Source organism: Cygnus olor, chromosome 6 (assembly GCF_009769625.2).
Source record: "Cygnus olor isolate bCygOlo1 chromosome 6, bCygOlo1.pri.v2, whole genome shotgun sequence".
Lineage (NCBI taxonomy): Eukaryota > Metazoa > Chordata > Aves > Anseriformes > Anatidae > Cygnus > Cygnus olor.
In genome coordinates, this window is record NC_049174.1 from 24,928,615 (window position 1) to 24,951,694 (window position 23,080).

The window sequence follows — 23,080 nt, forward strand, 5'->3', positions numbered from 1 at the left end:
CAGTTTTAGCATTTTCTGTGGCCACTGACTGAGTGCTAAATTGCAGGAAAATAATCTTGTGTGGCTGGAAATTGATAAAGCAGGGGCACATTCATTCAAAGCAAAGACATTTTGCTACCACCTCAGACTACAGATGAGGATTGCTTCCCTTAGTTACAAACTTCAGAGCTCCAAGAATATTGCTGTGTGTTTTGAGTACAGTGAGCACTTATTTTTCTATTAATTTTCAACAGTAGGTCATTCACACTGTTTATATAGATTCCTTACCTACAGATAGCATGTATTGGTATCGCACGTTGGGGAATAGTGTCTCCAAGCCAGGAAGATATGAACATACAAGCAAGCTGTCTTGGTCAGTGGCTTAGCTCCTGTGAGAGGGTTGGGCCACCTGTATTTGGTGACATGTAAAATCACTTCACATCATACTAAGATAGAAACTTCACATTGGTAAGAAAAAATAATAATCTTTCAGTCTTCCAGAAATAATATGCAATGGAAAAATAGTTTTTGTGTGTGTGTGTTATTGCAGTGAATGATGATTGCCTTGAGAAAGGCAAGAAGCAGAGTACATTGTTGTCTTTAAAAAGTGACTGCCAATTCAAAAGCCAAACATCATTGTTATGAAGGGATCATTGCTCTCTGTAGATTAGTGATGCAGTTTAGTTTTTTGTTTTGGTTTGTGGTTTTTTGTTTGTTTGTTTGTTTTTGGTATCAGCAGAGTTTTTTGACCTGCTGATGTTGCAGACAAGCTGTTGCTCAGAGTATTTGGATTCCGTAATCAATTCTGTCAGATAAAACAGCTAAATATATATAGTTTTCTTCCAAAGTGGGGACATAAACATTTTGCTTACGGCAGAGTGAAATTTCACCCTGTACATGTCAGGGGGTTTCCTCATCTATGCACTTGGTCTAAGCAATCTTTTCCACCTTTCTGAGTGGTGACTGCATGGGGGATTCACAACCGAAAGTAAAGATATTTCTCAGGCATTAAAAGCTGACAGGTTTTTGATGTGAAGAGAGGAGACAGTTTCCCAACATTTTGTTTTTCTTGCGTTAAACTACATTGTTTGAGTCTTTCTTCTAGTGCTGCCAAATGAAATTTATGGAAAAAAGTAGCAGCAAACACAGTAAATCAGGCTGTCCCGTTGAAGTGGAAATGAATGAACTGCTCCTGTTCTGACAGCTCTCACATCACAACAAAACTTGGGACTGTTTTTTTAAAACATTGTTTCCTGTAGCAGACATTGCTGCTGTTCTGAAATGAACACTGGTCCTGTCAGGACTCCTGGCATGCTTCTAAACCCATTCACAGACTTAAAGCAGCTGCTTCATTTAGCAATACCTGATAGATATCTTGATTCAGAATCACCAAAAATGGAGAGGAAGAGAAGGATAGGGAATGAGGGCACATTTTAGGAGCTTACTGGGGTATGTGGAGCAATTAGCACAAGCTATTTCCATTCAGCAGCCATGGTTGTTTCTCTGTGAACTCATTTACGTTCTTACTGCATAATCCTAAATGACCCATAACCATGCACACAGATGCGATATTTCTTTGCATTTGGAGCATTTTAAATTATTCAAACTATTCAGCACCTCATAACGTTTAAAACATATTAAAAGGCCTTGACACCAGTTGGTCCATGGGAAGAAAGCTTCCTCTTTGCAGTTATTTTTTTTCTTCTAAGGAGAGACTCAGAAGCAGAGAAAATTCCCGTTAAAATTGATTAGAGTTTCACCCAAAGAAGGCTGCAAAGTTCATCTTCCTTGTTTTGCTTACAGCTCTTGTGCTTTGAGATTTTTTTTTGGCCCATTCTGCAGACCATTCTATTTTGCAGAGCTGTATGGCAGTGTTGGAGTTACAGAGAGCTGACCAGGTTCTGTCTTACTATGTTGCTCATATTCTCCTGTGGTGGTGAGTTAATTTTCTGTCATTTGTAACACTACTTCACATGTTTCTCATTTTGCTGCAAAGACTGTACCTGTTCTGTCTGGACTATCTTTACTCAATACTGTGCACTTCGATACCTTTATACAACCACATTAACGTGAGGTTGATGGGTTTCACTCATCATCAGAAGAGCAGCTGTTCTCCTGTGCTCCAACTTCAGTTTAGTCCTATTGATCTCTGCAACAGCAAACTTGTTGGCAAGGAGAAAATATGGTCAGATGATTTAATCTAATGTTACTAAATGTACAAAGCTAATTCCTTTATAATGTGAATTTGGCAAAGTCTCTGAGTGTTTCTGTGTCTCAGATGCTCAGCTATGAAGTTAGAGTGACACTTTCCCACACAACAGCTGTGTATTTTGGAACTGAGATCGTCTTCAGTTTGTACATAAATCAGTATCCTGCGCACTCTTCAATCTCCTTGTGATGAAGTACCAGAATTTCACCACTTCGTAGAGACCTTCTCATCTGTATAAAAATGTGCAACTGCAGAAAAGTAGGAGGGAGCCAGGACAGCATATGGTTGGTGTTGGGGTAAATAGCCTAAACTTTCTCCTAGCCTTTATCAAAGGTTTGTGACATCTGACTGCATTTTAATTGTCAAACTGATGTTGTTTTCTTTTTAAGAGGAAACTTTGGAGACTAAAGATAGATCTAAAAAATACAGAGATCCAGTCTGCTTGTAATCCCATTTTAAATTCAGAAAACTTGTACTTAGAGACAAAAAGTTCCAGGTGAGCTATATGGGTGGTTTGTATAAAGCTCTCCTCATGTTCTTAATAGCTACAGGTCATCTGGCTACAATGTGGGGGAAGTAGAAAGACATATGTTGCTAATGGTAGAATGGTTTATTAAAGCTTCATCAGAAAAGCATCGCCACTCTGGGATTGCAACACCTGTGTGAAAATGCCTCCGTTAGTGTAATAGAGGTTTACAGCCTCAGTTCCACTGACTGACGTTACAGATATATAGAAACTTTATCTTCTGTATGGAGTGTCTGCTTATTGGAAAGGGCAGAGGCCAACTTAATAGTGTTCCCTATTTCATCTGAATGATGTTTCAGGTTATTTGGGGACTGCCAAAAGCATCCAATAACACTATTACTTTAAACACATTAAGATTAAATTAATTATTTAAATGAAATAAAACTTAATTTAGGAAAAGCATCTAAGCATATGATTAACACCACAAGATTTGAGTAAGGCTTAAACATATTCTTAAGAACTGCGTTAGCTGGGGCTGATGTCTGAACTTAGGAATTAAATAAACTGAAAGCAGCTTGAACACCCAATACAGCTCTGAAATTCTACTTGAGTCCTTCAGAAATAATTCAGGACAGACAGACTCATAGATGTTATGGTACCTGGGAAAGCATTGCCTCATTCAAATAGCTATATATGGTGACTGAGCACAAAGCCAATACTCCATGCATCTTTGGGAACCCTCCATGATGAATTTTACAAAAATAGTAATAATAAAAAATAAATGTAGAAGACAGAAGAAGAAATTATCTGCAGCTGCTGTCTGCTTTTCAGTTAGCAGACCATGTCTTCTATGGATAAGTCATAAATTCTTCCCTGCTTGGAGAGCCACAAATGCTGATTCTCCCGAAGAACTGTGCTGGTGTGTGTAGTGTTCAGCTCCTTTGTAATCTGTAAAATGGAGTTGAATAGCAAAATGACAAAACTTGTAGATAATGCAGAACTCCTAAAGAGAGTCAAAGGGAAAACTGGTGGGGAACCATCTGCAAAAGGATTTCATTCTGTTTAGTGCATGGACTATAAAACAGTAAATGCCACTTGGCGTTGATGAGTACAGAGCAGAAAAAGTAATATATACTTAGTTCAATTTTTATTAGCTATTACCCCTGAAAAGAGAGATCTCACCCTGAACAGCTCTCTGATTAATCAGCTCAAGGTGGTAAAAATAACAAATAGAATGTTTAAAAAAAGAAAAACAAACAAACAAAAAAAACACCCTACTATGTCAATCTAGATATCTGTGGGTTTTCACTTTTTGAATGCTACATGTAGTTCTGATCTTTCCCTATCTCAGTCTAGAAAAGAGAAAATTTGACAAAGATTATCAGAAGTATTTCACGGTGTCAGGGATGGAATAAGCACAAAAGCATGTCAGAAAGTTATTCTTCCATGTGATCAAATCATTCCACGCTTTCTAGGATGGAGGGACTTTTTGCCAAGGTGCTGCACAAACCCTTGCAGTTTGCCAGACAGCCAAATGAAACTCTAAGGAAGGATCTCTCACATGAAAATTTAAACTCCTTTAATTTTTACTTTCCCCTATCCTCTGTCTTACCTGAATTCTGTAATTGCATTCTATGATCTAGAGATTAGACCCAGGGTCCACAATCTGAACTCTCTACATATAGGTTTACGATATTATAATGTTTTTAGTGGATTTATAAAATAGTTGGTACAGCAGTCAAAATGAGCCAGAAGTGTTTAGCATTCACTATAGTGTTTCAAGTCAATGAAAACTACACTGTACTCAGCATCTTATGAAATTGGGCCATGGGTTTTTTGATGGGATTTGGAAGAGGTAAAGATCATACGGTACACTAACAAGTGCATTGAAACAATGATTTTAAAGGAAAAGCTTTTAATAAATAGGAAGAGAGTGCTAAGTCTCTTTTTACCTTCTGGGTCTCCTTTGAATATTATGAATTGCATCTTCAGGTGATTCCTCCCCATCTCTCATCAGGGCAAAGGGTACAATGACAAAGCTTGAAGACTCTCTCATGTTATTGCAGTATCATATTAAATTTCTGCTCGAGACTAAAAGACTATGAGTTTTCCTCCACTCCCAATGTTAACATTAGCAATATCAAGGAGTCCAACTAGGCAAAACGTCTTTTCATTGCCCTAAATGGGAATCAAGTAAAATATGTATAGTTTGAAACTTCTAAAGGTGAAATCTTGAGAAGGAATTTAATATAGTTTTATTCTTTCTACTTTTGATTCTTTATTAGTAGTAGTAGTATTGGTTTTGAAGCTTTTTTTCCTCCTCTCTCTCCCTCTCTCTCTCTTCAAGACAGTAGTCTGAATTTTTGTTTTGTCATGGTTCTCTCCCTTCTCCATCCCATTTGGGAGAAGAACCAGAAGACTGCACACACCAGTCGTGAAGACTGATGTCTTCAGACTAGCATTCCGGTAAAGGTTATGGCCGAAGAACTAATTTATGAAGGCTGTATGCATATAGAACAAGAAAACTAAACACCAGATGTAATGTAAGTGTTCAGCTCTTAAAAAACAAACAAACAAACAAAAAACACTTTACAGAAAGACCATTATTGTTTCTTGTAGGTACTACAGATAATGCTTTGAAGTGAGCTATGTTCAGTCCTAGTAACATATTCCGGTTTTGTTTTAAATGAGGCAATTGTAATTCTAGACTGCTCATTTGAAGAAGTAAGAGACGCAAAGTTATTTGCTTTGTTTGCAAGGTTTTAGCTAAGTCCCCAAATATTTAACATTTTCATGTTTAACTTTGCCAGGCAGGTTCTCTGTTCTAGAAGTAAGTTTTTAAAATGGATAAACTGTTCTTGATATGTGGTTTGTGTGTATTTAAACTCTCAGAAGGAGCTTAACAATGTATCATGTCCACTCTCCTTTATCAAGAACATATGCTGTTCATTTGTTATGGCAAACTGCAGTCAGAACCTGACAGAAACACTGTTACAAGTCTTGCAAAAAATCTGTGCTGGCCAGAACCATATTTCCCATCTGCACTAATCCCAAAAAATTACATAAAAATATATCACCTCTTAGATGAGGTCATATTCATGGTGTTCATATTGCAATCTCCACAGGTTTGTACTATTTTTCTCCTAAGATTGACGTTAAGAGTTCACATGAGTATAAACTAATAAAACTAGAAGTAGCTTTTTTCTTTTTTTTTCTTGTTACAGAACAAGCTGGACAGAGCACGTACTGTGGTGTGTCCCATTCTTAGCATCCTCTGCTAAGTCTGCTCTCAAGTACTTGATTCCCTTCATAAGTCTTTAGGTCAAGATCCAAACCCAGAAAATCTTGGCTCTTGACTGAAGGCAGACAGAGTACACTGGCTAGAGTCTAATGACTATGGGAAACATTTTTTTGTAAGCCTTAGGATGAGCCTTTTGTGGGATGAGCCACATCCACAGAACAGCTATTACTGTCTAGATTGAATATCTTGGGGCTGCAGGACGGCCCTGTATTGCCTTTAGCTGTATGAATTTCAGATGAGAGCATCTAATACATAACTTGCAATAAAGTGAATAATTGTCAATTCTGGTGACACCTAAATGTTGGAAGAAGAGGTATGCTATACTTTCTCTGACATATTTCAAGTGTCAGTGTTATACACTGTTTATTCCTTTATCTACACTATTTTGAATAAAATTACAATTACAGAATTTGTCATGCTACCCAATCACGTTCCTTCTGATGCTTTGTTGATACAATCTGATGGATTTAAGTTTTGCAAAAGGGACAGTTTATGTCCCGCTAGTAATGACTGTTTGCTAAGCCAAGTCCTTTCTTTTCTGTGTTAGACTTTTGTTTGCAGGCTGCAGAATAAAGATCAAAGTTTGTCAGATACTCTGAATGGTTCTCCACACCTCCCTTGAGTCTCCTCCTGGTGTGACGTCTAATGATCTGTCCAAAGCACACTTTTTGGAAAAGCTCAATGGTAACAGCAGGCACATATAGGTGAAGCTATCTTGTTTCTAACCCTTTATAACTTCTGATCTCTACAGGCCTTTTCTTGAGTTGTAGTTCCCAGAAATGGCCAATTTCTGGTTGAAGGCAGGCATGGGACAGGGGACAGACTGCAAACCCTTCTCAAAAAGTTACTCATTCTGTGGCATTCTTTAATGTTAAGATAGGAAACCAGCCAAATAAGCAAGAAAAATACTGTTCTTCTGAAGGAGTTAATTGCTGTCAGACATCATCTACCAACCCAATGGCCAGTTTCTCTTACAGCATTCTCTGAGCAGTTTTGTTTGTGTAAGTCCCTTTTTTCCTGCAGAAGGAATGACTAGATCACTAGAAATACCAAAAAAAAAAAAAAAAAAAAAAAAAAAAAAGGATAAAATGAGTTAATACATGGTAAACATGAATGATATGACTGTTCAAATTGATACTAATGTCACACATGGCAAGAAGAAAACCAGCCAATGGTTACAATGATTACAAACCAACGATTACACTTCAACCATTTGCAGTGGCTTTTTGTAATTTCATGTACATGATCTTATAGTCATGGTCTCTTCCAGCCCTGTTTCCCATTATTCTTCATTCATTTTTTCTCAAGGCAGAGTCAACTTCATAGTCTCATTCCTGATAGGTGTTTGTCAAACTGTCCTTACAGGCCCACAATTATGGCAACCTTCCAGTGATAAAAGTCTATTGCTTGCCCTCTCCACCATATATGTGAAAACAGTTTATTGTCATCTGCTTTGCAGGTACCTTTATGCATTAGGAAACATTTCTCATTACTGTCCTTCTTGTTATACTAATTACCCTAGTTACCCGGTTCGGTGCAAACTGTGTTTTCATGTCGTTTTGATGCTCCAAACATTTTTGTCTAACTATAAATACATTTGCTGCCCTACTAACCATCAGTGTTTTTAACAAATTCTTTCTCTGTGTAGCAATGAATGAAGTGTAGGCTCTGTGCATCAGTTTTAATAGCCTCAAGGACTGCATATTCCTAGAAGTTTCAAGGCATGTGGAAAAGTCCATTTTTGCATAGCTCTTTATCATTGAACATTTTAATTTTAAAAAAAAAACAAAAAACAAAAAACAAAAAACAAAAAACATTTTTTCTCTTAGAAGTATATTTTATATTTTTCTCTCTGAATTATAAATGGGCAGTTATGGTAAAGAGTTCTCAATAAGAATGAGGTGTTAAAAGCAGTGTCACTTAGGTGCAGAAGCAGCAAATCTGCAGACTGTAAGTTGTTAAATACCACCTACCATACACTGTCATTCTTTAACAGCCTACAGAGGGGACATACCTCAAAAAGCAGGTAGGCACGCAAATTGGGTAGAAAGCTACATTTTAAATAGCATACAAAGTATGAAAAATTGAACAGAAAATATTTGTCTTTCAAAGATAAATTCAAAATTAATTGTTCTTCAGATGGATTGAACTATCTTAATAAAACCAATTCTTTTATTCAATGATTGAATTGTTTACCTACAATGGTCTTAACTCTGGATTTTGTGGAAATGAAGGCAAAAGCAATCTACAGAGGTAGTGGCACAAGTGAACACTGTGCTGACAGAATCTGGTGTAATACATATGATGTATTTTGGAGGGATTTTGCCATCCAAGACAGTCTTTTGGTAGATGTTTTCTTCTTGGTCTCACTGTCTGTGTTTTGCTGTAACCTTGAGCAGCAAAAAGTGACATTTATCTAGACCTTAACATTAAGAACTGAACATCTCAGCCAGTATAATGCATGTAACACTTGAATATGTCCGGCGGTATTCACCAGCCTTTCCAACAGCCTTACGATGCTATAGTCACAATGAGTAACTCAGCAATAACACACACCCCATCAAGGTTTCACAGTTGCTTACACTTCAGGTTTTTGCTATTTCTGGCTGACTCTTTTCAAGTGCTCTGCATTTGCATTCATTGTTCACCTTGCTGGAGGCAGTGACAGCTATTACAAACTAGGATCTGACATGGAAGTTAAAACCATGAGCCAAAAGAGTGCATCAGATTACCCGAATCTGCTACTGCAACTGTGACACATTTAAGCAGGCAAATTTATGGGTTTTTGGAATTGATATATAAGCAGCTGTTTTATGGAGCATAGATACAGGCCAAGTTTTAGAAAAAATTTCCTGCACCTTAGAACAGTCAGGGAAAAGGGTTACTGAATATATTTGGCCTTGGCTGTCACCGAATGCCTTTAGGTTTGCGACAATGGAGCCTAGTTTGTAGCAGAACATTTTTTAATAATACTGCCTTTTAGTGGATAGCTTCAATGGATTTGTTGTATTTTTTCTTCTCATTTTTTTCCTTTGGGAACCTGGTGCCGTCCCTTTTCAATGACATTCCCCCAGACCTGGATGCAGACTGAATCTTAGCTCTGGAAGTTTCACAAGGCAACAGGTTTTCTCTCAGCTTTTTCCACTTGCTGTGTTGATGCATGAAGCAGGAGACCTGTTTTACCTTAGCAGACTTTTCCAACCATCTTTTACAAGACTCTAAGTAGTTGATTGGTCCAGACAAAAACTCAAAGCTTACAGCAGATATTTGCTGCTCACCATCAATTTTCCACTTGTTAGTGTTCTGCAGGTAAAGAAAAACTGTAGCCTCACTGGGACTGGCAATGCTCACACAGACCAAGCTGTAAATAAAGGTTATAGCCTTCTGCTGCTGGGCATTAAATAAGCAGATAAATTTCTCTTTGCTGTGGATTTATTCAAGGCAGATGTTTTTAGTGAGCTCTGGAAAGGTTGGGAAGGAATATAAAATCTGCTGCAGTTCTGGAATTGATCCATTAGGATCAAAACCTAGTAACGAGTGATACATTTAAGGGTCCCTGACACTTTTATGGCAAGACTATGTATTTCAGAGCGGGCTGGCTCAGTTTGAAAGACATTCCAAACCCAAACCTGAAATAAATTCTTGCAACAGAGCAACTCAGTAAACTTCTGTTTTCCCCTTATTTCATTTTTGACAAAATATGAAAGAAAAATAAAATCAGATTTTGCGAATAGAATGATTCAACCTTTTGAAAAGAAATGGTATGCTGATCATCTGGGTTTGTAATTTTCTGGGTGGCATTTCCTCAGTGTAGAGGTGTGGATAAACAACATAGCACAGACTTAACAAGAATGAAATAAACACACACAGAAGAAATGGAAAAATACTTCATGTAGGCTTCGCTATTTGATACTGGAAGGGCATGTATAATTGTCTACCTGAATTTGAAGAGTCAGGTAAAAATGGCCTTGTCTGGTCCAAGAAAGACTTAAGAATATGATAAAACAATAAGGAAAACGGAAGTAAGATGCTTCCCATTGCTTCAACCCCAATAGTTCCCTGGCATAAGGGGTGGAAGGTTTGTGCTTAGGTCCTTTGAAGTTCGATGGAACAGTACATCATAAAAAACACCAGAAGGAATGATTGCAAACTCAAAAAAGTAGTAAATGGATGAAGTAATGTGCAATTGATGACTTGTATTCACAGGGCAGAATCTCAGCAGCTGTAACCAGTGGTTAGACTACCATTAGTTAAGCTGATGTGACATAACGCACTGAAAAGGTGGTTCTCTCTTCACACCAATACAAGTGCTACTCTTACTTTACTGTATCCTTAAAATAGGAATTTCAAAGAAATTTTGCCTCATATATTTCAAATTCAAAGAAAGCTTAACTTAATATAAAATAAAACAGAAATGAGAGGTAGAGACTCAATTCTAATCTATTTTCTGGCTTTGGGTAGCTCAATCTAAAATTAGAAGATAGGCAAGAGGGCATCAACAAGGTAATGGTTAAAAACAATTTTCTGGTACAAGTCACATTCTGTACCAATGAACACATTATCAACTCACAAGAGCTATGCTACTGCAAAAAAAAATAATCATATTGATGTTTCACAAACTTCTTATGGTGAAAATTAGATGTGCTGAGAAAGATACCCTTCCTGGGAGCTTGGTCTCTGATTAAGCACTAAAACAATGTGCTACAGTAATGTTAGAGGGCAATATCATATGGGAGCTGATGTTTTTCAGAAAGCACAGGAAAGAAAAGGCATGGGCACAAAATTCTTTAAAAAATGCTGTGGTAGTTTTAAACAGTAAATGACCCCCAGTTGTGCAGGGATCCACAATGCGTTCATCCTAGAACACGGCTCTTGCTGAGGTAAAGATAGAAAGAACCTGAGAAGTTTGTACTAGAAGTGGAAAGTTTATTCACCTTACTCAGCATATTCATGCTCTTGGCAAGCATTACTGTCCTCTCTATATACATATTAAGTAATGCTAGGAAGAAGGGGTAGCCACATCACTGGCAAAATTAATTTTTCTGAACTGATACCGAAGGAATTAAAGGAAAGAAAAATTTCTGACAGCTGTAGCTTAAGCTCAGACAGATGAGAAGCCCAGCTGGAGTGAGGTGGGGCTGGATTAAAAATGAAAGGTTTTGAAAGAAGAGAACATAAGAGTGGGTAAGGCTGGTTGGCTAAGGACTGTAATTTGGAAAGTAAATGCTGCGCAGATAGAAGAAAGCAGAGCTGAAAGGCTGATTTGAAGCTGAGAGGAGACTGCTGGGAGGAATTTGGACTAGCCACAACCCAGACTTCTTCAAATCAAGACGGGTCATCAATATTTTGCCCACCTGGAGGTTGAAGGGACTTCCTGTTCAGTTGCCAAGATTTGACAATGTAGTTCAATATGCAGCATTGCTACTTTCCTAGTGAGCAAACACAGCCGCAACGATTACTCATTTCAGTTCATCTTGATCCACTCAGTTGCTTCAAGACATTTAAGCAAAGCATCAAAGAGTTGGACGATGGAGAGCTAACATATCAGAGTGGGGGGAATAGGAAAAAAAGGGGGAAAAATGTAATCAGAGGTTGCTATGACAACAGGGGAAGTGTGCTAACAGTTAACACATACTAAACCAACCTTCAAAGTGGATGGCATCTCTCGTAAAGCAGAGGAAGAACCTTTGCCTGAGGAGTTAATTTGTTAGTGGAAAAGTATATGTCTCTTTTTTCCATCTTTTTATGAAAGGAAGGCATGGGTCCGCAGCAGGTTTCAACAGCTTAATTGAAATCAGTAACTGTTCTCGGTTATGCCAACTGAGAATCTCTCTGCAAATCTGAGAGTATCATTAATGCCGTAGCAGGCAAGGATATATCAACATGGTTACTGTTTAATGAGCATAGGATTGCTTTGTTTTGTTGAATTCTCCTCTTTGGGTGACTAAGAGACCACAAAGCTCCTTAAATGTAGCAGTGTGTTTGTGTGAATATAACTACGTCTTTATTGTCCACATGTCACCATAACATGAGAACGACCCCTAATGACACTTTCTTAAATGCTTTATGTCCTGCTTTTAAGGATCAAGACAAAAGGTGGTACGTGCCTGCCTGTATATAGGCTGGAGTCACTACATCTCAGCACATACAGGTTTACAAAACAAGCCTAATCCCTGGCAACCACATCAGAAATGTTTGGTCTAGATACCTTGCAGTCTTGCATACTTAGAGATATAACAGCATTTCTGCCCTTGAGTCTCTGAGCAATGAGAACCCAGGTGTGAGGATCCTTCGTTAGTACCTCACCATGCTTCTGGAGGCAAACCGTTCTAGTGGGAAACTTTTGCATATCTATCTGCCTCACTAGTCTTATGATTTTAACAGTCTGACTTATGCAAGAGTTTCTTCATTTCATTATGTTCTGCCATTTGGCTTGCAAAAGAGTATGTGTTTAACAGCTTGTGTGTCAAGAACTTTCCACTGCATTGCTAAATGTCCAACATTTCTTCCTAATACCATCATCTGTTATGTTTGCCTTCTTTCTCTGATCTCTCTCACATCTTTCCAGGTCAGAGGCTACCCCGAACCTCACATCACATGGTACAGAAATGGGCATCCTGTCCCAGAAGGAGACCATTATGTTGTGGACCACAGCATTCGGGGGATATTCAGCTTGGTAATCAAAGGTGTGCAAGAAAGCGATGGTGGTAAATATACCTGTGAGGCTGCAAATGATGGTGGGGTTCGTCAAGTGACTGTGGAACTGACAGTGGAAGGTAAGAGGATACTTATACTGTTATTTCAGTGATTATAGAGTTTAATTAAATGAACAAGGTGTGTGAAACTGCCTGTCTGGTTAAGATCACAACCATACGTACATGCTTTCTCATTGGTGCAAGAGTAATATTCATTAATTGTATTGCTGTTGTCACTGGAAGAGTAATGTGACATGTCTGGAAGACAGAAATCCCTTTTTCATAGCCACAACTCTAACATGGGTGTAGGTCCTAGTCCAAGTGCTGTGGTGGTATCAACAGCCTTCCCATTTCCACATATAAACTACTTATTTTCTTAACTTTTTGGTACTGTTCCCGTCCTGGCTTTATTTATGGACAGTTCTTCTTGGGGCTTTAAGAGGAACTAATATTGTTTTAGATCCCTTTTGAAGGTTGCCCATGCTGTTAGCTGAATGCTCATGTTAACATGAGGGGTCATCTTTGCTGCTTTTTTTCTGGTCTGCTCTATGGCTACACATTTTCACTTACCAGCATATCCAGTCTAAGGCTCAGTGGGCTAATAAAATTAAGTTTTATCACTAAATAAATATCTTCAAAACAGGAGCCATCCATATTAAGATCAAGCTTCAGTTTTGCAATTTGTTTGTAGAACAATGTGTGACTCCCAGCTGAAACTGATGAAGTTGTTTCTGCTGAAGCCATGTATGACTGCTAAATTTCAGCTTGTAAAACAGTTGGTTAGCTTTAGTTAGACTCACTCTTTCAGAGGTATTCATTGTGTTACTAGTGCTGTTTCTGACCTCCCTTTGTGTTAAGCTCTACTACAGGACCTGCACCACCAGTACTGCACTGTCATGTTCCTTAGGGACCACGCAGTATAAGCAAGAAGGGGGATGAGGGAGCAAGCACAGAGGGCTGATGTGCACTTCTCCAATAGAGACAGAACCCCAGCAGGGGCATAAAGGCATAAGCCCGTTCTGCCTGTACTCCTGAGATATGGGAGCAGATATTGGCTGACATCTGTTAGACTTCCAGGACGGAGCTAGTGCAAATAAAACAGGTAGAGCTGGCATTTGTCTGTACCTGTTAGCTTAGACCACATACAACACGTCTCATCAGACCCTTATGTATTGTTGCCCTGCCTTTCCCAGATAAATCTCACTGTTTAAGATGTTTTGCAGGGAAATACATGACTATAGCTACATAAAGTAGGTGTACACCTTCAGATGTGTAAGGCATTGGTAACAAAAGACCACATCTTAAAGACATTGCTATAAGCTTTGCAATTTTGATGGAATCCTCCACTTAGAACAAAAATAAAAGCCTGGAAAGTTAAGATTTTCTCTCAGACAGTAAAAATTATGGCAAGCTTGGATGTTTCACAATGTATCAGGCAGGCACACTTGGGGCAATAGGTGTCGAGTTTTGCCTGTACGCTTCCATTTGCTAAGTTGCACACCTGGTTGTAATTGCATGTTTATCGTCGCATGGAAACGGCTAAGATCAAACCCAGGAATTTTTAAGAGAAAATATGCATATTAGATTGTTGCAAATTCCAAATCTTAAATGTAAAGAGTGACACAGAACCAGTGAATTATGGAAATCAAATGTATTTCTTCTCTCTTAGCTATTTGGTTATGTCAGAGATCTGCTGAATATCAGAGTGTTTCAGGTCACAACTTTGCATTGAATTCCTGAAGCACAGCAAAAATTGACAGCAGGCCTGAAGCAATCAACATTTGGATATATTCTGAGTCAAAATCTCTTACACACATCCTCAGAGTACATACTGAAATATGCATGTGTCTGGAAGGATAGTTACTGCCTTCTGTTTTAAAAATTATGCAAAATATTTTTTTTCCCTAGTTTAAAACTGTCTGAGAAACAACTTGTATGGAGGTGGAGTTTTTTAAAAGTGTTTTTATATCAGTTATTCTGACCTAGGCTTTGCTACAGTTTAAAAACAATGCCATGGTATTTCCTAATGACTGAATTTCCCAGAGTTTAATTACAGTGGTCTTTATTCTAATAAATATGCATCAAGACAGCAAAGCACAGGTATTTTGTTTTTCAGCAAAGACCTATGTAGGGCTGACTGCTACCTGAAAAAAATGATGGACTGAAACACAGTCTAGTCTTTCCATCTTGCGTGACTGTCCTATCTGAGAGTTAATGTAAATTCTTATGAAGTGCTAGAACAACGTGTTTTTTCACAGCCATCAGAGTAGTTTGTTTTGTGCTGCTACTCTGAATCTATCCCAGGCCACTAGCCATTTTTTTCTGAGCCGAAGGTAACAGGAATGCTGTGTGCAGTAGATGGCGCTGAGCTTACATGACTTCGTACACATCTGTCTATTGCTCACAACACCAGTAAGCAAGAGGAACTTTAGAGCTTAAAAGAGAATGATTTTTTTAAGAAAAGGTATTCCTGGGCTAGTACAGGAATAATAATTGGGAGGAAGGGAGGAAGGAAGGAAGGAAGGAAGGAAAAAAACCAATACCTCTTTCAGAGTCCAAATAGTTTTTATGCTATCTAATTTGAGTTAGTGCTGCACTGTAGAAATTAGGCGCTGTCATACATTTTTTTTAAAACAGTTTTTTTCATGAACAGTCTGCAGTGTTGTTACTACTGAGGCCAAGGGCTAGATGCTAACTCTTCTGAAACCTGTTTTTGAAATTGGAGAGCCTAAATTTGGACTATAGGTGACATAACCTTATGTTGCAAGTGTTGCATTCCTCCTTTACTTTTGAAACCTGAAGAAATGCATGTTTTACATAGCCTTTAGTACCTGTAATTCCCAATGTTATTGACAACAATTCTTACTTCCTATTTTTCTGTCTTGTTCTCACAGGAAACTCCTTGAAGAAATACAGCCTGCCATCCAGTGCTAAAACCCCTGGGTAAGAAATCCAGTGGCTTTGATATTGTTTAACAGACACAAATACGTTTTGGTGGGGAACAAGTAAAATGACTGTTCCTAAAGAATATGCACTTCTCTTTTCATCTGCCTTTTGCATCTTTTCTTTAGCTCTGATTTACTCTGAGGGCCAGATAAAATGCGTTGAATTCTTGTACAGTTCTCAGTAACTCCTCACTGGAAACGTGTCCCCAAAGGTCCTTGCCTGTGCAAGAATGAGGGAAATGGAGGAAAGAAAAGTCTGGTAGTTAATGACTCAGTTCTGCACAGCATGACATTGGAATAGAATAACTGATTGGCATGATTGCTCACACTTGTGAAATGGGAATAACAAGGATGGCTGGGCTCACAGAGGCAGGGCAAGCCTAACTTCATCGATTCAAAGCCCTTAGCACCTGTAGAGCTGAGTGCCAGCTACAGCAACATCTGAAAATAAACAAACAAACATTTGTAAAGTCAAGTGTGTTAAGTCCAAATCTCCATTTTTCCCAAGTGGAATAGATACCATGAGAATTGCTCTGTCAGGAAAATGTTCGAGGCTGTCGGGAAGGCATAAGTGGTTTGATTACTGCTCCTTCATAACAGGAATTCAGATGGCTGAAAAGAGAGCTTTCTCTTTCTATCTGTGCTGCAGTTTTGCACCCTTCTGTCTCTGTTCTCTGAAATTCAGAAATCCTTTCCTGCATCTTCCATGACCTGTCAGGCATCTTTTAAAGCTAGAACAAGTGCTACTTTTAGAATGTTTAGTAACAAATAAAATCAACTGAAATCATAATTCACATATAATTTAAATATTTCCAAGTAACACAGTATGCATACTGTAGGCTGGAGGAAAGACTTGTTCTGTTTTGGTGTAACTGTTATGAAGAACTGGTTGATTGGACGATCTACTCTGACCTGACCTGGCACAAAGAGCCTTCTTCCTGTTCTTTACACGTAGCTTGAGGAAGACAGCATTAAAAGCTATCAGTTATTTAATTCTGCAATGAAGTGTTTTCCATTTTAGCTTATTACGGTCACTCTTCTCTCTCAAGCATTTTTACTGATCCTCTTCTCTGTGTAAATTCTTTCATCACAGTCTCATCTCTTTCATAGAAAGCTCAGGTTGCCTATATGGCAGCCGTCATGTCTTGGCAGCACCTTGGATTAAGGCAATAAGGTATCTGTTAGTATCTGACACCTGGTAGAAATGGTGAGGTACTGATACATCTCTCTTGCATGCGGTAAATAGCCATCTGGAAAAGGACTTGAAAGTGATTGAGTTTGCTTGAAATTAGAGCGTTTTTTTTTTTGTTTTTTTGTTTTTTTAAAAAAAAGGAAGGAAGAAGAAATTACCATTTGCCATCTCCTAATGTGTGTCTTTGTTGTACCAGGGCCTTAGAGCAAAGAATGCAAGCGTTACCTTCCACATTAACATTCCTGAAGTTGCACTTTTTTTTTCTTGCTGTAGTACTGTTTGATGTTTTATGCTTTATGGCTGTCTAACTGAGGTTTTTAGATTGCAGTCACTGTTGTCACTTTAGTTTCATTCCAGCTGTGCCATCCTTGTAAGAAGAACTGGGCCCTTGCACTTAAGAGACATTCACTGCCGTTTGGATGGGTGTACTTTGTTTTTGTGCCCTTTCCATGTTTGCTTTGGAAACATTGTAGTAAATGAGATTCCAAACAGAAGCCTTCCCTTAACCAAAAGTCTTTACCAGGACATGTCAGAAATGTTGCAAAAACAAATTGATGATTCATAAACAGAAACTACTGTGTCATTGCACTGAATGTTAAACAAAGTACATGATAAAGAACAGTGAACAACTATGTACAACTAATTAGGAGACAATTAAGAAACAGAAAAGGGTAAAAGCTATATGTATGCAGTGTTTCCTGTCATTTAGTTTGTCCAGCTCTGCTTATAGGCAACTCATGTGGAGATCCCTGTATACTGGATGAGGGTACATAGCATTATACTCTGCTAATGCTATCCTCATTCACTGCATGAGGAGTCAAGAGCAGCCATCACAAGCATTTGCATTTCTTCAGTTGGCCAAAAAAAATAGTGTATGGCTGAAAATCTGGTAACTACAATGTTGGTTACTGTTTATTATATATCCTTGTTGGCAGACCACCAGTTTAAAATGCTTCCTGAATTGTGCTTTAACCATGACGACTTCTAGTAGTTCTGTAACACCAGGATTTTGATTCCCTTTTTAGAGGAAGACTTACTATTCCTCCTGTGGAGCATAGGCCAAGCATCTGGGGAGAGAGTCCACCCAAGTTTGCTACAAAACCCAATAGAGTTGTTGTGCGTGAAGGCCAAACAGGCAAATTCTCATGTAAAATAACAGGACGACCTCAGCCTCAAGTAACTTGGTATAAGGTATGAATTCCCATTAAATTAATTTTTTCTTTCTGTTCTGATTTTTTTTTTTTACTTGGAAGAATGATATGCATTTGATACTGCATATGGCAAATGAACATGGCAAGAATTTATGTACAAGGAGGGCCATATTCTTCCTCATTTTCATGTGGAATAAATCCACAAAAGATGTTAGTGTTTCTTCTGAGTATAAAGTTCTATCATAAAAATAGCAAGTATGAGATATACTTGCCCCAAAACCTTGCACACCAGATAAGAGAAATAGAGAAGGGATGGGAAATATGATTATCACAATCTCTGTTTTATAGAGAAGGTCTGCAGGGATTTAATGCTTTGGCTGAGATTAGAGAGGAGTCTCTTACAGCTTTGAAAATTACAACTCTATTTCCCAAGTTCTATGTCAGTGCCTCAATCACAAACAGCCCTTTCTCTTTCACTTACACTAGGTTTCACCTGTACATTAGAATTAAGAAGATGTCTGCAAAGAAATGAAATTGAATTGGAAAGAAAACTAACAGCTTAGGAACTATCAGACATGATTATTTTTTGGCATGCACAATTGTTTTTTGCAAATTAAAAAAAAAAAAGTCTAAGATAAACAACTGTTTGACTGATTCAGTATGATCTCTGCTGAAACACTGGTAGCTGAAAAGAGTCTGACATGGAATGTAAAGGAGACCTGAGCTGTCAACTTCAGATCTTCATTAAAATGGGGAATTGTTAGCATATATAAAATACAAAAATACACATATTTATATAAAAATAAGCAACACTTAAAATTCATTAGACTATTAAAAAAACACTGAAGACTTAGGTCCTACTGCTCCCTTTGGGCATATGCAAGATCTCCAGACACTTTCTTGGTAGTTAGGAGAAAGTGTTCAGATGATAATTAAATATTTCACTGATTAGGCCCTTTATTTTCTGGAACTATTATTATTTTAGAGAATTGCTATTGCTTTCTTTAATTTGGAAGAACAAATATTGTGATTGCTCTATTGGCATCCTGCTCCCCTTCAACCTTCATGAACCAATTGCCTTATGCATTGGTGTCAAGAGAAATGGAAATGTGGCAGCTTTTCCCAGAGCTTTTAATTTTTTCTAATGTCTGCAGGTTTTCTGGGGGGGAAAAAAAAAAAAGGCAGAAAACTGCTTGTAGGGCAGGGACATGCTTCCTACTCATTGCCTGCTTCACTCCAGACTTATTCTTGTTCTCTGTTATACAAGAATGCTGTTACTTCTCAGAAAACAAGCAACCTTGTTCTGTGGAAGCACTTACTAAGAACATCTCCTTCAGCTGGCAGCTCTGCCTAGAATCTGCTTCCCTCTCTGGCTGCCATCAGTTCTCTTGGGCCCTCTGGCTCTTGAGGCAGTCTGCAGTGCAGCTGCTCCACAGCTGCAACAGTCTGCTTTCAGTCCCACCAGACTCACTTAGGCTTTCCAGCCATGCAGCTCAGTGCAAAACAAGATATGTCATTCAGTTCTCTTTGTTCAGGGCTATGTGGTAAACAGCAGCTTGGATAAACACTTTGGTACTTCATACACTGTTTTGCAGTTTGGTAGAGGTTACTTTATGTATTTTGCCATTCACTGTTAGCTTCTTTACCCTATGATTCCATAATCTGACATTCCTCCTCTAATCAAATGAACTAAGTATGTGACATTTTTGTTACTAGCAGCTCTATGAGTCCTGTTCATGTTTCTGTCCTTAAAAAACAAATTTTGACTCTCACAGGTCTGCATATATTATTCAGTAAAATACCATAGCTGTGTTGTTCAGAGGTTCACTAGTCACACCGTTGCTGGCCTGCAGACACCCTGTCACTCTTGAACTTTTCCTCAGTTCATCGCTACAATGTTTTGGTTGAGTTGGGTTTATTTAGGCTTTCATAATATTAATTTAGCACCTATTTTGAGCAGAGTAAAGCTTTCTTTCAATAATTCATGTGCTCTGTAAAGTAAAAATGTGTTGTTGCTCTGTATCAGAGTTTTATTGGCAGGTTGTTGTGAAGCATGTTTTTATACCTTTATTCATAAGGCATGACTCAAAAGGTAATCATGTGTGTGCTTTGGCTAGCTGAAAACAAGCTCAAGCCCACAATACTTCAGGTCACATCAGGATGGCACTGCAGAGTCCTGCTGAGTGGCAGGTGTATCAGCCCTGCCTCAGCACCATGGAAATGAGCTTATGTGACAACTGGACCACATCTGGCTAGCGCAGAGCCAACACATGGACAAATTAAAACTGCACATTTCAGAACTAATGAATAAGTTCTTGTGTAAATCTCTTACTCTGCTTATTTTTTTTCTTCAGCCTTTTCTTACTTAAGTTGCAAAGAACAGAAGCTTATACAATATCATTACCAAACCCCTGCTGTGAATCAGCTTTTTGGGTTTACAGGATTTACAGCACCCAGAGAGCAGCAAGTTCACAGAGACTGCAGGAACTACAGTGTCTGAAAACACTGTAGAGTTCCCAGAACTTTTACTGACCAGTACCTTACAAATCCTGGAGGAAGCACATTTTTTCCTTCCTAAACTTGGGATAGGAAAAGTTGTGGTGCCTGATAGCAAGGAACTCCTCTTTAATGGCTGATGTTGAAGCAGAGGCAAATTTGCTCACAAATTGAGGTGTTGGTCAATTTAAAATAGAAGGGAATTTAAAAGCAAATAAATAGTTGTTCTGATTGTCTGATCTATGTAAAAGCCCAGAACTAAATATATTTTCCTGCCTTAAAGTCACATGTTTTGATTCACCTCCACTGTAGCCCTTTGAAAGAAACTCCACTTTATTTTAAATTTTGGAGGTGTAGGAGAATGCATCAAATTTGCAAGTAAATTGTATTAATCTTCTACACTTCTCACTATTCCTGGCTTCAGACTTTTTAATTATTGGATTGCATAATATCCTGATGTGGTAGACTAAGGAGCACTCTAATATTAAACATCTTTTTTAGATAAGTTTAAACCTTCATGAAGTTTAGTTCTTTTGTGACAGAAGTAATAAAGTCCAAGTTGGCTTTCTCCCATCTATATTTTCTTTTCTAATGGCTTGTTTTGGTCATGAGGGCTCTGTTAGAGAATGCTTAAATCCAGACACACCTTCTGCTGGTCTCCACAAAGGATCTGTGTTGCAGCAGTGCCTCCTCAAGGCACAGTTAATGCCTTCTGCTACCCTCACCTGGCCATTGATAAGGTCCTCTCATGCAGAAATTTTCCAGTTCCTGAAGAGATACAGCATAAAGGAGCTATTGAATAATGGAGAAATACTCCTCAGGCTGGAAGTCGCTACTTAATGTGGTGTTTGATTTCCCGGGAATGAATATGAACGGAAAAGTGGTTTGAGCCAACATACAACAAAAGAAAATATTTGTAAGGATGTGGATATGGTAAATAATGAAAAAGCAAAACCAAACTGAAATGTGTGGATGGCAAAATGCAAAGAGAAACAGCCTCTTGCAGTTATGAATTAAAGAACTTTTGGGCACTTTTTTTTTATATCATCCAGGTATTTTTCACTGAAGGTATTGGGCTGAAAGATAGGAGAAAGACATTTTTACCTGATGTTTTACCAAAAAAAAAATATGGTTTCTCCCCTTTTCCTACCAACAGCTCTCTGTCTCATGGTGTCTTGTGATATTTGCAGGGTGATATTCAGTTGCAGCAAAATGAGCGTTTCAACATGTTTGAGAAAACAGGCATCCAGTTCTTGGAAATCCAAAATGCTCAGCTTGCTGATGCAGGAATTTACATATGCACAGTGGTGAACAGTGCTGGGAAGGCATCTGTGTCTGCAGAGCTCACCGTCCAAGGTACAGTAAAGACAAATACACAGGAGAACACAAAAGAACCACTGTCATTGCTTTGAAAAATTTTTGGTTGTGTTTTCAATATAAGCATTTACTTTTCTTCATTTTACTCTCTCTTCGTTAGATGGTACTGTGATAGCTTGGAGCATGCTACAGCTGAAAACATTGTGTTGGTTTAATGGCAATCAACAGTCTAATTGCTTCTTTGTAATAACTTTCTATAAAATGAGCTTTCCATTTTTACTGTGGTTTTGATCTTCATATATTTTGAAGATAGAATTTAACTTCGGCTAGGAACTTTGCATTTGTAATTCTAAACAGTGATTAATTTTGTATTTATTGAATAACAGCACTGGATGCATATTTATACCAACTATCTTTTGGGAAAAAAAAATGTATCTGTATTTGTAGAACTAGGAAAGCAAAGTACAGGAGCATAACTTTAAACTGTAAGAGATAAAAAGAAGTTTAATGAGATTAAAATTCAGGCTTCTCAACTCCAAAGTCCACTCCGTCTCTGTCCCTACTGTTAAAGAAAATAATGTATTTGTATAAATACTTCAGGATGTTCTATTCCATATATGCTTTACCATATAACAGTTCAATTTGCAGTTTGATGATTCTTACGGTACCCTTTACATTAGCCTCAAAATCATAAAGCCTTCAGCAACCACACTAAAGAGGAATTTCATCAGTCAGTGGGTAAACAGCTGGCTTAACAGTTGCTGAACCCAATGAAATAATTAAATCAACAGCTGCTGTCTTTACCTGCAGTCACAAGATCAATAAGGTTACATGCGCCCCCAGCAGTGAAATTTTTGGTGAGTGTTGTCATTCTGTAAGATAACAAGAACATAAATAACACATGGATTTCCATTTGGGATTCTCAGAACCACAGCTAGCCTTTACCACTAAAAGCTGTGTGTTGTTTTTTTTTTTTCTTGTTTTTTTTTTTATCTGTAAGTTCCAATCTGATGAGGCCATTATAGAAAGTTTCTATGGGTTGCCTGTTCAACTAATGTTTCATAGAAAAGGCCATAAAGTTCACTAAGCCCTTTTTTTAACATGAAACTTGATAGTTACTCACTCTCCCTGAACTTGTGAGCTTTCTGTTATGTAATGGGTACATCTGCCCTGAGAGATGATGCAGAACTGGGGTCACAAAGTCAGATGTGGTATATGTTTGCTTCAGATGCTGACCACATCTCTGAATAATGCACGCATTCTTTCTTGGATTAGTACAGGTCAGTAAAAAGGGCACTCTCTTACAATGTACTTGACTAACTGGATGAT

The 23,080-nt window shown here is 38.1% G+C and overlaps 1 protein-coding gene across 5 annotated transcripts in view; it reads left to right on the forward strand.

Moving 5' to 3' along the window:
• Positions 1-23,080, forward strand: part of MYLK (myosin light chain kinase) — a 208,572-nt gene that overhangs the window by 73,174 nt on the left and 112,318 nt on the right. For 2 of the 5 annotated variants that reach the window (XM_040562079.1, XM_040562078.1), the window contains exons 3-6: positions 12,524-12,731; positions 15,545-15,593; positions 17,813-17,978; positions 21,625-21,790. In XM_040562079.1, the coding sequence (XP_040418013.1) occupies positions 12,524-12,731; positions 15,545-15,593; positions 17,813-17,978; positions 21,625-21,790 (589 nt within the window). Of the gene's footprint in view, positions 1-12,523; positions 12,732-15,544; positions 15,594-17,812; positions 17,979-21,349; positions 21,368-21,624; positions 21,791-22,499; positions 22,609-22,913; positions 23,032-23,080 lie in introns of those variants that run through there. The other 3 variants (XM_040562080.1, XM_040562083.1, XM_040562081.1) reach the window with 3 other exon arrangements.